The sequence below is a fragment of the Chelonoidis abingdonii genome, chromosome 16, assembly GCF_003597395.2.
Source record: "Chelonoidis abingdonii isolate Lonesome George chromosome 16, CheloAbing_2.0, whole genome shotgun sequence".
In the NCBI taxonomy this organism is placed as follows: Eukaryota; Metazoa; Chordata; order Testudines; family Testudinidae; genus Chelonoidis; species Chelonoidis abingdonii.
The window spans coordinates 11450883-11469233 of NC_133784.1; the positions used below are offsets into that span (position 1 = coordinate 11450883).

Below are 18351 nucleotides of genomic sequence, written 5' to 3' on the forward strand. Positions count from 1 at the left end.
CATGCGGTTGAACCTGAAATAAGACCAGCGTTTCTACTATCCGTCTCTCTTTTGAGGGGTTTATAACTCATCAATAATATTTTACATTCCACTAGAGCCAAAGCATTGCACAAACTTTGGGCCTGATCTTGCCTTCACTGGGAGTTCTGCCATTAAGGGTTTGCAGAATTGGGCTTTGTATGCATCCAGCACTACTAAGATGCAGCCTCCTCTGGGGAAGGGAGCAGCAACAAACAGTGCACACCAGTACTGTTCTACAACGTAGGGGCGGGAGGTCCCCTATTCAGACAAAAATTGCCATAGGGACTAAAGTGATCACTGTTGTAAAGTCTTGCCATTTTGTTTCTGTTTAGTTTTGTTTTTTTATTTTGGGGCGGGGGCATACTATCCCTTTTCTGCACCCTCTCCCTGTTCCCCCATGAGAATAACCTCTGTGGGCCCCATGGAGAGCCATCTGAGGGTTGAATGGTCTCCCCATCCCCAAACAGCCCATGGAGTAAGTGTAGAGCCTCTTCATCCCTTCTGCACCATGCCCAGATACCCTAGGTGTGGGCCAGGCCAGTCCTGAGCCCACATGGACATTGTAGGACTGTAGCAGGGTGGTCACCCCGCTCCAGCCCTGAAGGGGTTAAAACAGCTCTGGGTTGAGGGCTGCCCTGGGGAGGGCTGAAGAAAAGGGGTTAAAACAGCCAAGCTAGGCTGACTGGAGCAGCAGCCACAGCTGTGTCCAGCTCAATTAGGGCCCAGCTGTCCCTGACAAGAGGGTTGTGGGCCAGAAGTTGGAGGAGTCTCTCTCTAGGCAGCTTTGGAGAGAGATGGACCTTGCTGCCTGACAGAACAAAGGATACTGTGGGCAGAACAGTGCTGGGGAAGGGGCAGGCTGAGCTGGGGGACCTCAGGCCTGGCAACCTCCCAGGCTGTGGCCTGACAGGAAGGCCTAGAGAGGTACTGGGCTGCAAGGGAAGGCAGTAGGTCCAGGCCCCCCTTGCCAATGATGAGTAGCCATTACACTGCAGTCTGCCCCAGTGAACAGGGGCTAGATGATGGCTGGTAGTAGCCACTGAGCCAGGGTGGGGGATAGAGGGTTGAGGGTTCCCCTGGGAGGGGAGACCCAGCGTCTGGGGTACTGTGGTGGGCAGAACCTGAGGGTAAGGGGCACTGTGGTCCGGGAGGGTCATGGGGGCTGAGGCAGGTGAGCCACCAGCCAGCAGAGGGCACTCTGAACTGGACAAGAGCTAATTCCCAGGATGACCAGCAGGAGGCACTGTGCCAGTGAGTCTCACTTCTCTACAAGGATGTTTGCATGGTCCTTCCTTCCATGGGAAGCAGAGCTTGGATTCGGTCCTGTATCCAGAGTCCATATTGCCAAATACTTCTTATATCTTTTTCTTTCAAGAGCCTGAGATGTATTTATCTCTTGAGTAAACTCCTGTGCTTTCAGCAACATCTGCATTTGTGTTTCCAAGGCAGAGTGTAGTGTGTTGATCCATAGGGTCAATATTTTGTTTTTAAAAGCTTGCTAAATATGTCCTACAGCATTTTAAAAACTCTCATTAATTCACATTTGCATAATTACTGCAGATCCAAATGTCAGCTTCCACACTGATGTGGTGGTGGTGGTATTTTTGAAAAACAACCACAATGATCACAAAAGAATCATGTTGGGAGACAAGAACATTTAACGTCTGAGAAAAATCTGTTTTGAAGTTGATGCTGAGGCAGTAAAACAAAGAGACAAAACTAAAGAATTTCCAAGAAACGTCTGGCACTGTCTTGAACTCACCTCAACACATGTAGGTCAGGACTCACTCTATTACCAGGGTGTTGATTCACATAGTATAAAATATATGAGCTATGGTCCTCAGGGCAAAGCTAATATAACCAACTGTTGATGTGCAGTTTGTTGGTTTGTCACACCCTTAATGTAATTCAAACAGATTTTGGCCTGATGTTTTCTGTGACTATTATGTTATAGGTGACCCTCTCTCTGGTAGGATACCCATCTATCTATAAGTAAAGTCATGCATACTCTGTGGCAAGCTGAACCTAAATTCTGCAGTAAAATTCCTAAAGCTTGTGGCAACTTCATTTTAAATGTACCACAGAGGCTTTTAATAAATTAAATATGGGATTGAATATTACACTCGATACAGTAGCCCCTGTGCTATATATTTTGATAGTAAACTGTGTATTTAACTCTGTCTCATATATTTAGTTTTTATATGACAAACATTTTTGTACTGACCCTGCAGAACTGCATTGCAAAAGTTTCCTTTGGGACGCTTGAGTTTTGGCAGTTGAGGTATCTGTAGTTGTAGAAATGTAGAAATGTGAGGCAGTCTGAGGTTGTGGTCAAGCATATTAGCTGGATGTTTCTGCTAAAGGTTCAACAATGAAAACATTAGTTCTGTCATTTTAAATTGTCATCTTTTGGTTTCAGAGTTAGCACCCCGCTGAGATGAATGGGGCATTTAGCTCCTTTCAAAACTCTTTTTTGTTTTTCAGGCTGCCTGCAGACTCAAGCAGATGACAGTGCACTGTTCAGGTTTTCAAGCTTTGCTTTGCAACCAAAATGGCTAAAGACATAATTTTACTTTTAAATAAAAGTTGGGATTCTAGAGCACAACTCTGCAGCAAGGGTCAAAATACACAGCAAATTCTTCAGCCATGGAATGTGGGGGAGTCTGCCTACAGGCTACCCATGTACATAGAGTTTACACATACCCGATTCCTTCATCTGAAATTTCAGAATGGTGGAAACATTTCACATTCACCAATACATGAATGTTAGGTCATGGGGTCCTATTCCCTGCCAGGGCAAGAATACTCCACACTGTATTTCTGTTAGAGTTTTCTCCACTCCAGTTTTAAATATGCCAGATACTGGAGCGTCTACCACTTCCCCATGCTGATTATTCCACAGTCTAGTCTGTTGCTTTTCCTGAGATTCAACCTAAATTTTCCCTCTCTTAATTTCAGCCCAAATGGATGATCTTTATTTTTCATTTGGGTGAGCAGAACTCTGGAGTCTTCAGCTGTTGCATTTCAGGCTGTGATCTTGTCAGGTCTCCACAAGCTAAGTGTCCCCAGAGTTTGCCTCCACACAGATGGGAGGCTCTGTCAGTGTAACCCTAGAATATAAAACCTCAAAGTATAAAGAGCACATCAGGGAGGAATCTGATTCATCATGGGGCGCTCTTTCCTGGGAGCTGGTACTGAGCATATGCCCCAGATTGATGTCTGGGATACTGGACTGTTGATGGCCTGACTCTTAGAAAGCCAAGGCCCTGGCGTCTTGTCATCATTAAATGTCCCGTGGTATTTTCAAATAGCAGTGTTAGCTCCTGTGTGCTAGATAAATCCGAATTAGGTAAATACTCTCTCCCTGTCTAATTCCTCCTTTGAATGAATAAGGCATTCTCCATTTCCTGAACTGTTGTTCTTTATAGAGTTTAAAAGCTGCCAGGTTCCACCCCAGAGAAGGCTGCATTTTGATGTTAAGAGGTATGCTCCAGGTATATGAATACCTCTTCCAAGGGATGTGATGGTGTACACTCATTAGTCAAACTAAGCTCTTTGACATTCAGTACTTGTCTCCACAAGCCTCACGTGTCTACAACTAACCCAAGAACATTGGATCTGATGCAGTATCTGCCCCCAGATACTGTGTTTGATACTAAAGACTGGGGCTACATAAAAGCTGACATGTCATTTCTTATTGCAGGCTGGCAGTCCAACCTCCATTTCTGCTCCTCATAGCTTCTCTCGAACTTCTGTTACGCCATCCAATCAGGACATCTGCAGGTAATGTTTGTTGTTTGTAGAGCTGCAGTGGGGCCTGTACAAGGACCAATTTATGAAAAAATCATGTACACCAGGAAGTAAGCGATCTAGGGCTCTGATTCTAAATGTCCCATTTGTTTCTCTCGAATACTGTCTAGCGCTGCTCCATGGGATCCACCTACTGTTTGCTTGCCGTGTTTACCATCCCAACACTAGCCATAATTCTTGTTTCTTCACTTTGATTATACTTGTTCCCTTGTATAATTGTTTTTACTTTCTGTGCTTTTATTCCACTGTTCTGCATGCAGTTCCAGTGCAGTATTTTCTGAATGTTGTCATCACAGTCCAGTGCAGTCTGCTGTTGTCTTGAAAAATCCTCACTGCCAGAATTCTCTGACACAAGGGGTCACAGTGACAGTAATCTGTCAGGACACGTTACAGGCATCAAAGAGAAACTCCCATGGGCAGGATTGGGTCCATGCGCTCGAGTCTGCTAAAAATGCAATAGCCACCCGAGCTCTTAAATTCTCCAAGTCCCTCAACGACATGGACCAGAAGGCACAGAGCACAACAGAGGGCTCTAACTATGGGGAGCGAACGTGCTCTGAAAGCAAACTGACCCCGACACAGGAGCAGTGTTTAAGGATTAACAGATTTAATCAGAAAGAGAAGAAATCGCTCAATCTCAGGCCTTCTTTTAGCAATTCTAAACACTCTTACATGCCATCTCTTTCCACCACCTACTCGAGCGCTTTGGGAGCAGCTAAGAACCACCACGCGGTGCATATGCCTCTCCTGGATGACAAGGTGGACAATGAGACATCAGCAAGAAGCAAAAAGCTGCTGCGCTACCTCTTTTCCTTCTCCCACAGCTCGAGTGCCAGCAGCCTGCATAAGTTCCATGAACTAGAGAGCTATCCGAGCCACTTCCAAACTGCAAAATCCTCCAGCGTGCTGGTGGAAAGCACAGGCTTCTGCTCTGATGACATGGGGGATGATGACGTATTTGAGGACAGTGCCTCCGTGAGGTTGAAATCAAAAGAGCTGCGGGCACCACTCTGTTCAGTTGAGAAAGACAGTGACTTGGACTGCCCTTCTCCCTTGTCAGAAAAATTCCCCCCTCTTTCCCCTGTGTCCACGTCGGGAGATGCCTGCAGGTTGGTTTACAGAGAACGCCTTCTTCCGCCCCCTCCCACACTCGGGGTGACCTGCTCTGCTTTCTCTGCCTTTGTGTTCTCTCACCTTGCTTTAATATGTGCAGTTTGAGGCCTGCTGTTTTTCCAATGCTTTATTAGTCCACTAAGTGGAAGCTTCCCTTTGAGTCAATAAATTCTTTGCAACCCAAAGCAATTTGTTTCACAGCTCCGCATTCCAAAGTGGTTTTTTTGGTGCAAAACCCAGGAATATCTGAGAGAATCAGCTACACATATTAAAGGCCAAGCTGAACTTTCTTAGCTTAAAGAGCAATTTGCTTTGCTGACGGTCATTGGAAAATGGGCCATTTAAGTGTCACTTCCTAGATTTGATCAATTTATGTATGATTTTTTTTGGTAAAGCTTTTCTGTTTATTTCCATGGATCTGTTCATAAAGGGCCTCGGGTGAAAAGCGTAATTCAAGGGCTCACTGTTAGCGATGAGCCAGAACATGGCCCTGATGCGTGTCCATTGTGTGGGGCCAAACAAGTGACATGTGGTCTGGATGGACTGTGCCCCTGCAGAAACTTAACCAGATCCGGAAGATATAAAGCCCCATCAGAGGCAGCTATCTAGCTCTGCCCCCTCATCCGGGTGCAGAGTCTGCCACTCTGCCTCAGCCTGGTTTTGGGTAGGCACTCGGTATAGTGAGAATTGGCCCCTGTTCTCCTACCAATCATCCTCTCCAACTCCTCTCTCTCCCCTACAAGTGACCCAACCCCTACAAAAGCCCATAATGTATCCCCTGCTTCCTGACTCCTTCCCTGTTACCACTTGCCTCCCCAATGCTACTCACCCTGCCCCCTTGTTCAGCACAATCCACCTCATTGCTGCTTCTCATCCCTGGGCCCCAGTGATACTTGCCAGCCCACTTACCTTCACCACCTGGCTCCTCAGCCAGAAGTCAGGGTGCGAACTAGCAGCTGGGTCACAGGGACTCAACAAGGGTTTCCAACAGTGGGTAGGTGGGACGTTCCAGAAGATACTGGTCCCATCCTCACTGACCTTCTGCGCTCGTGCCCTCAGTGTTATTCTTCACTAACTTTTTTAAACAATCTCATAGGAAATTAATTATCCATCTGCTTCCAAGGCAATATGCAGAACCAAGTGTCTCTGTTAACTGGAGCTTGAAATGGAATTGGAACTGCAGTACCTTGGAATGGCAACGTATTGGGAGAGGAGCTACTCGGTGCCCGCTAGGTTAATCAGTAGGGAATATGGGGAACCTTACTGTAGCTGTCATTGGCAGCCATTTCAAAGTGAGTCAGCAGAGATGGGCAGAAGATCTAAACATTCCCAACTTTGACAAGAGTCAGACCGGAGCTTTGCAGCCTGAGTCCATCTCTTGGTAACTTTTACTAGAAATAATCCATCCCAGAAGGCAAGATCCAGGCCTCATAGGTTAGCCCTTCATGTTCTTGTGGAGTTTGTGTGGGTGTTGTGGTTTCCGTTTTTTTGTTTTTTTGTTTTTTTTTAATTGTAAACCATAGTTAGGTTTACACCTCTGTGAACATGTTCTGACATGGGAAGTGTCCGTACTGCTTAAATGCCACTCTCAGTAAAGTGCTATTGTTCTGGTAGACAAGATGATGTGTTTAAATTTCTTACCCTGTTCTTTCTCTTTTCATTACCAAATCTCTTTCAGACCTTGTGTGTCTGCCCAGTGAGCTAGAGAGAAATTGTGTAGTTAGCAGTGTTTGTGCTCAGTTATTGTGTGTCGTTATTTTATTTTATTTGTTGGTTTTTCTTATTGATAAATTTCTTTGTTTGAAATGTATGTCGTTTGGAATCTTCATTGGTTGACCGTGCGTGATCACAAATGTTAAAAGCCTCCTCTACGTTGTTTTGGTTTTCCCTGTCTCTGCTGCTGCCTCCTAATGAGCTGCTTTGCTCCTGATTCAGGATATGTCACTGTGAAGGAGATGAGGAGAGCCCCTTGATTACCCCCTGTCACTGCACAGGAAGTCTTCATTTTGTGCACCAAGCCTGCCTGCAGCAGTGGATCAAGAGCTCAGACACCCGATGTTGTGAACTCTGCAAGTATGAGTTCATCATGGAGACCAAATTAAAGCCCCTACGAAAGGTAGGTCCAAGGACTGGTTCCAAAGAAATAGTTTGCCTTAAAAGTGTGGCACTGCTTGGAAAAGTGACTCTTTTTTTAAACATGGCACAGTGGGACTCCATGCTTATCATCCCTCAGTGATTCCATATACAGTCTGCTCAATTTTATAAATCTGTATTTTCTACGTGAAAATGCAACCTGGGATCTGAGAGTCAAGCTGGATTTTTTCTGGTTTCATGCATCACCAGTAATAAAGAATCTGCTGTCAGAACTTAATTGACAATCCTGTTGATACTGCCCAAGCCAGAAAAAAGTCTATTTTCCTCTCCAGTGACTGGGTTGGCTCCGCAGGACTAACAGGAATGAAAAAGAGGAAACATTTATTGTAGTCAGCAAAGTCAGCAACTGTAACTCTGAAAGTACACCAGGAACTGATATATTTTGTTAGGACCTACCATTTCTACAGTCACCTTTCAGAGCTGAGACCCACTCTAAAGCACAGGATTTGCTGTACTGTTGCCCATATGGTTTATGAATTTTCTTGAAGATGTGGGAATTGTAGGCTCTGTATTTTTCATATTTATTTGTAAAATGATTCCATTGAAGTCCTTTGGTTACGTAAAAAATAATAATGTAGCAAATTATTTTTTTAAAGCCAAAATATTTATGGTGCAATGAAATTCACCCAGAAAAATAATGTTTTGGGGTTTTTTTGCACTGAACATACATAGTAACATTTTATGACTTCAGCTTGCTAGAACCAACAGCTATTATTTAACACCTTCTGCCATCTATACACCCACTGACTTACCTTACCGATACTGAAGAACACAAGGATCTGTCCATTGTTGTGTCCGGTATCCATTTTCCTATCCCAAATACCTCTGTCTTTCAAAGGCAAAGTTGATGCTCACCAGCAGGATTTCTGGCTAGGAACCACTAATATTCTTAGCACTGGCAAATCGTGCTGTGTCTGCCCATGTTAGAGGTTAATAAAAGTAACCTCAGTCTGGGACAAGAATAAGCATAGAAGATTAAAATCAAGCAGATGATCCTGAATCACTAGGATGGGGAGTCCAAAGTGTAACCATCCAAGGGCTGTAATGGTAGTTGGCCAGGATCTCAAAGCCACTACTAATCTACAGAAAATGAAGCAGATTTCAGCCACCCTCATCTTTAATACAGAAGTGCAGTCTGCAAAATATATAGTTCAGGACATGATGCTGTTCTGAACAGAGACATCTTGGATCACGATGGAGACCTGCATTTTGGGGCCTGTCGTTTCTCCTAGCCACGCCTCCTTATATACGGAGGAAGTTAGCTGTGAGCTGCACTGTAGAACATCCTGGGTGTCATTGGGCCTGCAGGTCATGCTTTGGCCATCCCTGATGTCGGACCCCAAAGAAGACCAAACAAAAATAAAATAAATAAAGGCATGGATAAAAACACAATAGTCTAAATTAACAAACTGGCTAGTAGTTTGGGGCATCTCAGTTTTTTGGGGTGTCAAATTTGGAACACCTTGAGTGGATGCTCAGCATTTTCTAAATATCTGGTCCCTATGAGGCATACCACATTGGGCACCCAGAAAGGGAGGTATCCAAAATCCACTCATCATTTCTGAAAATTTAATCTATTATGAAGAAACCAGGTACCAAAAATGATCAGGACAGAACCATAAACGGGGGAGATGGGGAGGAGGGAACACAAACAGACAAAATGGAATTAACCCTCAAAAATTCCTGAGATTCAAACTGCAGTCAAGCTGACACCTCATCCTCAATTCCTCCTGTATTGTAGCCTGTCAATCAGGAGAAAATAACCTGTAGCTGGACTGTGAACAAGAGAAGGCCAAAATATAGGCGTGGTGCTTGCCAGTAGCATAAGAACCAAACTGATCATCCCAGGTTTAACTTCAAGTCCCAATGTTGCTTAGGCTGTACAAAACTGGGTTTGGGATCAGCCCGAGCCCTGCTGCACCACTGGAGTGTGTACAGGTAAATAAGGCGTGAGCAGCAGCAGTGCACCAAGGCCCAGCACAGAGATTTATTGTTAAGACCAGCTCCTGCTCCCACTGAAGTCATGGGAGTAAGATTGGAGCCAAAAGTCACAAGGGAGAAACTGGAGTGCCAGTCACTATTGCTTGAACTTGCATCCTGATATATGGACTAGTGGGTTGCGGCAACTACCTGACATAATGACTTTTAAAAAGAAATGCTTCTGTGTGTTGTGAGGACAACAGCCTCTTCCTGTCAGGTGTGTTCACTAGTGTTCCTTTCATCCACTGCTCTCGCTTCCACAAACCTCTAACCGCTTGCTCTGCCTTCTGGATTTCTTGCTAGTGGGAGAAGTTGCAGATGACGGCCAGTGAGAGGAGGAAGATCATGTGCTCTGTAACATTCCATATCATTGCCATCACCTGCGTCGTGTGGTCTCTGTATGTCCTTATAGACAGGACTGCTGAAGAGATTAAACAGGGACAGACTACTGGTATGTTACTTTATTTTGTTTCTTATTTAAGTGACTCTGAATGCAAAGAGGCAGATCTGTTGAGCAAGATGTTTTTTTTAAACTGTCAGATCTCTGGCTTTAGTAATTAAATTAAGCCCCAAAATTGCACCATTTTAACTAAAGGTGTGATTCTAAACCAGGTTAGTTAAACTAGTGCAACTTTGTGTGTGGACATTCTTAAATCGATTTAAACTTGGCTTATCAGTTTAGTTTGCACCAGTAAAATGTATAGCTGCAAGCTAATCCGGTCTAACCAGTTTTAAACCAATACAAGTGTTCACACACAAAGTTGCACTGCTTTAACTAAATCTATTTTTAAACTGGTACCAATCCTGTGTAGACAAGGCCTAAGTGTTTCCTGCTTTTTATTCCTAGTAGCCCTGCAGAGCTAGCACAGCTAAAAAGAGAGGGAGCTAGATTCAGCTCCTCCTTGTTCATCAGTAACAGAATTGTGTATTAAAGTCCAATCAGTTACGTGATGCATTGACACAGTTGTCACTAAGGACAGAATTTGTCCTGCTGAAATTTCATTCCTGGAGGTGATGCAGGAACCACAAGAACCTAGCCTGACTCTTAGATCTCAGGTTGCATTTGAAGGGCTAACAGTTAAAAATAAAACAAAAAAATATAACCCACATTTTTACTTGTAAGCAAAGCACATTTGCTGTGGAAATAATTGAGCGTCAATAAACTTGGAAGCCCACAGTCAATTTTACACTCTCTTTTCAGAGTGCAGCCACTCTTCAAAATATACATTTTCATGACTTACTGTCATTTTTCATTTTCAGTTGTAGTTTGATTGTACTTGATTTTTGTTTAGCAAAGAGGCTGCTTTGAATGAAAGCGTCTAGTCTGTGATACAGCATGGCCAGAGGGCAGCATAAGAGTGTTAGCAGGGGGCCTTATTCCCTGCCAAGGGAGGAAGGTTTGCTTTAGATTAAGCTAGAAACATGCCCGTGGTTTTGGGCCCCCCCCCTCAATTTTAGAGCCACTGTAACTCCCATTAGACGCACCTTGACTCAGTCAGGGATATTAAACCCTGCTTCAGTCAACGGTGGTGGGGGGGGTAGTTGAAAGGAGAAAGGTGTGATTGGAGCAGAGTGCAGATTGCAGAAGAGAAGAGTTTGTCCAGAGAGAATAGAAGGTTTGGAGGAGTGACTGCGGTGGATTGGGAAGCCCAACAGAAACCCTAGGTAAGGGGCACCACGCTTGTATAGAAGAGAGGCGAGAACCCTTCACAAGCTGAGGGTATGAGAGGAAAGTACCCAGGGAAAAAAACCGCTAGTCATGGTTCACACAACCCCCAGGGCCCTGGGTTGGGACCTGGAGTAGAGGGCGGGCCCAGGTCCTCCTCCACAGCTCCCCTCCTCTCAGGACACTAGGGGAGTGATTAAGAACTGGTTCAGAGGCAAGCAATATCGCCCTGAACCTACCCCAGAGAAGAGAAAACGCGAGACCCAGAGAACAGTACCGGCAATTTGCCACAGGTCTCTCTTCCATCTGACAGCATCATCGATGGGCGTATTGAAAATTGTTGGCCTTTTAATGCAAGGGATCAATATGCTTATGAAAAGCATATGCTTTCAAACATTTGCAGCCTGCAGGTCATTTTAGGTAAATATTTTTGATGAGCATAAATAGGAATAGCATGAATATTTAGTACTTGGTACTGTACTCCGTTTCAGAATTCAAATGAAATGAGCAATTTGATGAGTACTACAGTAAGCTGGTTAGTGCGTGTGTGTGTGCATGCGTGTGTGCATGCACCACTGCCTGCGTTGGACAGAATTGGAACTGCTGGGCTGCATGGCATAGGTCCTATACTGCTAACAGCGAATAGGATTGCATTTGTAACCAAGTGGCAGGGTCCTGTGCTTTTTGAGCAAGAGAATCTGAGTTCTGTCCCTGCCCCTGCTGTTCCGAATGGTCATGTGTGTGCAGCACAGTGACAGATGTGGTGTCTGAGGAGGTCATGGATTTGTTACAGTATTGTTGATTCTCCATTAAACTTGAAAATGGATGGATCAGCGGGATGTCATGATCTTTCCTGCAAATGCCCCTGACCAGCCAGTAATGGAGAGAGTTGATATGTATGGTACCTACACTGGAGAAGGTGTACAGTACTAATGGTCTCTAAATCTAGCAGACAGAGCTATAACAAGATCCACTGGCTGGACATTCAATAGGGACAAATTCAAACTAAAATAATACTGCACATTTGTAATAGCGAGGGTAGGCTTACCAAGGGATGTGGTAAATTCTCCACCATTTATAGCCTTTAAATCAAGATTGGACGTCTCTCTTTCTAAAAGAGATGCTGTAGTTCAACTCTTATTGGGCGGGATGTAGGGACTACTAGGTGAAGCTGTCTTGCCTGTGCTAGGCCTGAGATCTGACTAGATGATCCCTTTCAGCCTCAAAGCCCGTGAATCCATATGTTGTGTGATCACTGAGTGGGCAGGAAGAGGTATAAAGGAGACTGAACTGTTTGCGAGCTGCTAGTTATACCCTGTAGGGGGTAGTACTCCCAGTGGGCTGTACACAGAGTAAAGCAAGGGGGTTGAGTGTGTACGGACCTGTTAACTGGAACTGACAAGCATTCAAAAACGAGAACATCACTGTTGGTATAACAAGAACTGTTTGCATTAAACAAACCCTGTGACAGAAAACGGTGAACTTGTAAAGGGAACTGCCTACCACACTCGCACCCTATGGACTTTGAGAATTGGACTAGCTGCTGCTCAAGTCCAGGACCTGACTTACCTCTTCTGTAAAGTGCCCTGTACACCTGTGGCATCTTATCAGTAATAATAAAGGAACCTGGGAGTGATCACATCAGTTTGCTCTCATACAGTCCTGCCAAGGATTTTAACCCAAATTCAGATGGGTTTGCATGTGAGATTCTGATTGTGGCCTATTCTGTGTCTTCTCTCATTTAAAGGATACTGTGCAGCCTAACTAATATTAATGTGGTGCTTTCCTTTCCTCCAGGGATTCTAGAGTGGCCATTTTGGACTAAGCTGGTAGTTGTGGCTATTGGCTTCACTGGAGGACTTCTATTCATGTATGTCCAGTGCAAAGTGTATGTACAGCTGTGGAAGAGACTTAAGGCTTATAACCGAGTAATATATGTACAGAACTGTCCAGAAACTAGCAAAAAGAGTCTCTTTGAGAAACCTGCATTAATGGAGCCAAACATTGAAAATAAAGAAATGCTTGGGGTCCACCATTCAGATACAAACTCTTCACATTACACGGAGCCTGAAGACTGTGGTGCAGAAATCCTTCATGTCTGATCTTTGGGGGCCAGGGAACAGTGAGGTTTCTGTATGTTCCTGATGATCAAAAGCATCATTCTTTACTGCAAACTGCTCTACCTTTTTAAAATCAGCTAACAGCCTAGCACTGGCGGATTCCTTTTTTAAAAAAAAAACATTTTTTTTACCCTCCTGACATATCTGTCAGTATGTTATCATGGTTCCATACCTCTCGATATTTCGTCTGGCAGACTGGCCTGTATAAAGAGACACCAGAGGCTTCACTGGATGAGGCAAGGCGTCACCGTATGGCAAGTCCATTGTGAACCATCATCAGCTTCATGGAGTCTGCTTCTTTTTAAAAGACAGCTCACGCTAAACTATCCCAAAATGCTTGTGGGGTAATTTAAGCCTTGATGAGAAGATGGCTTCAGACATTGAGGAACAGCTGAGAGAGGATCGAGAGACCTAATCTACCGCTAACACTGCCACTAACATTTCTCATAGGCAGCGGCTTATAAGATTATGCTTTACATATTGTGATAAAGGACTCACAAAGCATATAGCACTTTTTAAAGTCTTTATTTTGTAATATATGTGTCCAATGAGGAGAATGAAACTTGAAAGAATGTCTCATTTCAAAATATCCCTTTTTAGTACTCTCTCTTGATCCACTTACATCCTATTAGGTCCTAAACCTCTTGCCTTAAAAAAATCTAATGTGGTTTCCAACTCATACCCACAGCATAACACTAAAAACTCTGCTTCTTGGGGGATTTCTCTCAGGAGAAAATTTTTCAAAGAATATTGCACTTGTGACTTGTAAATGGAGAGAGTAGTGGGTGTAAAATGTTTGTTTTAATATGTAATGGTTTCGTTGTTCTGTTCTGGGGGTGGTTGTTTTTTTTGTTTGTTTTAAATCAACTACATAGTAGATAGACCTGCACATGTCCCTGATGTAACTATCATTCCAGCCACTGGCAAAGGGGCTTGGACACTGTGTTGGTATAATGTGAGCTCTTTAGAAAAAAAAAATACAGCTGAAAATGGTCTGCCTTCTTTAATGCTGTGTTCTGTGTGTCTCCCAAGAATTTGACAACATAAAGAAGGGTTGTTGAAAACAACTAATAAGGAGTAAATATTGCATAGGGTCTCCTGTTTCTACATAGCTGAGGTTGAAACCGCCTTCTTGTTTTAGCCCAAATTTTGATATATTGCTTGGTCGGAGTGATTTTGATTTGTTTATTTTAAACCCGTGAATGGCTGATTGTATGAACTGATGGGAAGAGGAACATGTATGGAGTCAGGATGAAGAGTGCTGGGTAGAGTGGTCCAAATGTTTAAAAGTATATGAGCTTTCTTAGGGAATCATTCTTTCAACTAGAGTAAGGTGAAGGATGTCTCAATCCTAGACCTCATTAAACCAGACCGTAGTGTCAGCATCATTGAAATGGAAAAGTCATAATTAAAAGGTATTGCACAAGGTTCCTAGTTTTAAGAGCTGACTTGCTCCTTTCGAGTCCAATCCAACTGCCAATAAAGTCAATGGGAATCTTTTTATTGACAGTAATGGGAGTTGCACTGGTCCTCTTAGTTCGTTAGGAAATCTGTTTATATGTTGGAATATTTGACCAAATCCCAAGGTCTTTACCCAGGGTTTATTCAATCCTTTCTCAGGCAAACTACTACTGAGCAAGGGTTTGGCCCAATGAAAATAGTTGGACGCTGGAAACGAAAAACTGCAGATCAGAGAAATTTCCATAAAAATGTGACATTAATTTCTGTCTTGATCTTTTTGATAAAAATCTGTGGATTTCTTTGAGGCAAAGGAGGGAGGATGCTGAGGGGACATCAACCAGTGGTTTCTCAAATGTGCCGTGTGCCACGCGCACACCACCCCTCCAATTACTGGCCTGGGTCTTTGTTAATGACATGTAACCTGTTTTTGGGATGCTTAAAACATTGCAGGCTCGACAATTCTAGCAAACAACTCATTGGCATAAACTATTGCTGTGGTGGGGGCCATGATGGTCCCACACTCAGGCAGTGTAGAAAGCGAGAAACTCTCCCTTCTACCATCAGGCAGTCCTCAACTCCCATGCATGCAGTCTGTTGCCTTTCTCTGCTGCAATTCTAAAGTGCAATTATCTGGGCCACCTTTCTGAATCCCTCTTCCCAACACTGGCAATTGACCATGTCTGTTCACTAGAAACTTAGATCAACGTGGTATTTTTTAGCTTGGTGAACCAGGTTAAAGCAAACAACTCCAGGTGGGTTAAATACCAGGTCTCATCAAATACTTATTCAATTTCATGCACGCAAGGTTGCAATGACTAAAAATGAAACATAGAGTCATCTCCGGGGTGGTGCTGTCTGCGCTTCTCATCTGACCAGGACCTTTTGAGAACGTTACTAGTGTTAGTGACATTTGGAAGCTTAGTTTAGCCATATGCAGCTGGCGTACAATAACACTGCTAAACTCCACTCCTCCACCCTACCAAGTGTCCTACAAATAACATACTATTCTAACTGAAATAGGACCTGCAAAAGATCGCATTAGGACGTTACCTAGCCGTTCATCCAGGGCCTTTCCCTAATCCGTCTTGCATAAGCATGAATTAGGGCGATTATTCACCCTACAGTGTAAATAACGTCCTGTATAGTCCCATTGAAATCATTAGGAACTGCGATGAGAGAAAGGGCTGCAGAATCGGCCCTTTACTTTGTATCTACTTGTTTCAACCCATGCCCGATGTTTGTTTCTCATGTTGATTCTTTCCCACTGGCCTTTGAAACACTTGATGTCCTTTCTTATCACACGTGCCATCTGTGGTACAGCAAGTGCGAAGGTGCTTTATACCTTAGTAGAAGTTCGTTGATTCTTTTGCAGCCATCATCCAAGGCTTTCCCCTGGCTCTAATGAGTCTGTCATTCTCTCTAGATTTGGATCATGATTAGTACTCAATTCACCATCAAAATACACATTCCAAATTCCTCTTATATGACATACGTTCAGATGAAACACGCAAAACTATGGAGAATTGTCTTTTCTTTCTGCTTTCTCTTGTTCATCCCCACTGAAGTGAAGGAGCTGCAGAGGTGCAAGTGAGAGCAGAATGTTGAAGTCAAAGAGGATAATGTGCTTATTTAACTTCTATGGCATTATCATAAGATTTATCCATAGACTGTTTGTGTTGGATGCTGCTCTGCATATAAAATGCTACTGAATCTAGTGGAGAGCCCCCACTTGGCTCCCTTTCCCTTGTCTTGTCAGTCGAAGTCCAGTCCAGAAAAATGTCAGGCCACTCAAGGGAAAATCTCTCCTGCAGCATCATATCCAATATGGCGGCAGGATCACAAACCCCATTTAGGTTAGAATTATATATGTGTCTTAGAGACGGCTGATCATCTTTAAAATATTTTTCATGTATTAAACCCTTATGAAGTCTCAGGATTCTCCTAAACTAACCTTTTATGGGGGAGAGATTTAAAGGAAGCAAACTCGTGCCACACCATCACAACATGGTGCCTCTGTTCCGTAGAGATGGGCCTGAGCTGCCAACTTTGGATCTAGGCCTGGAGCCAAACATTCCTGGAGTTCTGATTCAGGGCTTTGCTTCCACACGTTGTTGAGACGGGGCAATTCACAAGGAGTTTGACTGAGCTTGTAAAGGGCAGTAGCCATGTAATGCCCCCAGGAGGAGCCTGGGATAGGATTGTGAAGGAGAAACAACTCCTCCCTTACATTTCTTTCCCTGCTCCCTCACTAGTTCAGCTCCTTTGACTTGGGCATTGGCTCCACCCACTCTCCCACCATCCTGCTGTTGGGGTGGACAGTGCTGGGCGGTGCAGCCCGCTTTCTCACATCCATTTTGCTGTGATGTGGGAAGTTGAACTGGCTGTGCATGGGGGTTAGTAGTTTGGGGCTGGGTCAACAGTCTGGTCCAAAGTGGGCTCTGGATCCAGATTCTCCTAAAGTCAATAGGGGTGTTGAGACCCTAGTTTCCTGGTTTGGTCCATTTTTAGAGAATGGTCCTAGCCATGAAGGGAAGCCATGGATGTGAACTCTTCCTCCTCCTCCCCACCCCAGTCCAAGTGTGTTTGGAACTGTGAATCTGGTTCAGATCCATCTCTAGTATTCTGATACACTGAGAGTCAAATACACAAGGCAAGATATTGCTGGCTGGATTTTCACAGCATTAGCCTTAGATATGCAAAATAAATTTTTTAAAGGAGAATTTTTATTTTGTGATTTATATTATTCTAAATGTATTATAATTATTATTAGTATTTACTTTGAAATATTGCAACATCGGTATTATTCCAGTGAAGAACCGAAAACTAGAAAGCACTTGTCTTTGTTACAGAAGATAATTGTTAAAAATTGCAGCTGATCTTTGTTAATTAGATAAAAAAACGTTTGTACATAGGTAATTGTATACTGTTACAATCAACTTGACACTGGCATGTGTTGTATAGTTTATACAAGACACTTCACCACTTCTGCAGAATTTTTTTAGTTAGTAAACTTTAGTAACTTACATGTATAAGTCGGTTTTGTATCCTTTTCTGTATGGTCATCTCTTTCTCAGTATTACCACTTGCAGCAGAATTATTATTATTAGTTTCTTAAACTGTAATTGGTTATTTGTGCTGTGATACGCAGGGTTATTGACTGCATGCAATAAAGCATTTCTATAAAAAGTAATTTGGCAGAAAAATTACTTTTTTGCAAAGAAACTAGAGGCCCAGTCCCTCAGAAACGTTGAGCTTTCCAGAGGTGACTTGATCATAGACTACAAGTACCTTCACATGGAAAAAAATGTCTGATCTAAATGGCTTCTCTCTAATTTAGCAGACCGAAGTATACAAGATCCAGTGACAGGGAGAGGTTGATATCAGAAAAAATCCAGAATTTTTTAACAAGAAAGGTAATTAATCATTGATAACTGGATGGATTCTCTATCACATTCCGAAGATATGCTTGTGTTCAACCACTCTCTTAAAAAAAGGTCAGACTAGATGATCGTAATGGACTTGTCTTCCCTTAACAATCTTTTGATCTTCGTGAGAGGGCACTATGAGATATTCTGAACCTTGCAAGTTTGGGCCCCAGAGTTTTCACATGGATTTTTTTCTGCGGGACACTTTTTTTTTTTTTTTCCAGCAGAGCGGAGGGAGCCCTTGCCATCAGTCTCTTACAAAGAAAAGCTAAGATTGTGTGGTTCTGCGGCAGATGAGCATTAAGCCTTGGAAGCATGCCAAACAAAAAGAATTTTCACCAGTGTTCTCTGAGGTCCTACCTGTCCGACAAGTGAAAGAAGGAAGAAGATTTTGTGTGTGAACCTCTGGCTAGATAAGTGGGGTAGGGTGGAGGGGTTTGGTTTTGTGGAACATTTGTCTACCTTCCGTGAGGAGAAAGAGCTGTATAATTTGGATGGCCTCCACTTCATAGAAGGGGGATCAATCTGTAGGCAGGGCCGACTTTAGGCACCGGCAAACAAGCACATGCTTGGGTGGCACAATTTCAGGGGTGGCAATAAT

The 18351-nt window shown here is 43.5% G+C and overlaps 1 protein-coding gene across 3 annotated transcripts in view; it reads left to right on the forward strand.

Moving 5' to 3' along the window:
- Positions 1-17515, forward strand: part of MARCHF8 (membrane associated ring-CH-type finger 8) — a 156286-nt gene extending 138771 nt beyond the window's left edge. For 2 of the 3 annotated variants that reach the window (XM_032797376.2, XM_032797377.2), the window contains exons 4-8: positions 3725-3804; positions 4092-4940; positions 6880-7060; positions 9382-9529; positions 12542-17515. In XM_032797376.2, the coding sequence (XP_032653267.1) occupies positions 3725-3804; positions 4092-4940; positions 6880-7060; positions 9382-9529; positions 12542-12846 (1563 nt within the window). In that variant the 3' untranslated portion in view covers positions 12847-17515. The remainder of the gene's footprint in view (positions 1-3724; positions 3805-4091; positions 4941-6879; positions 7061-9381; positions 9530-12541) is intronic. The other variant, XM_032797378.2, reaches the window with a different exon arrangement.
- The last annotated feature ends 836 nt before the right edge of the window (positions 17516-18351 follow it).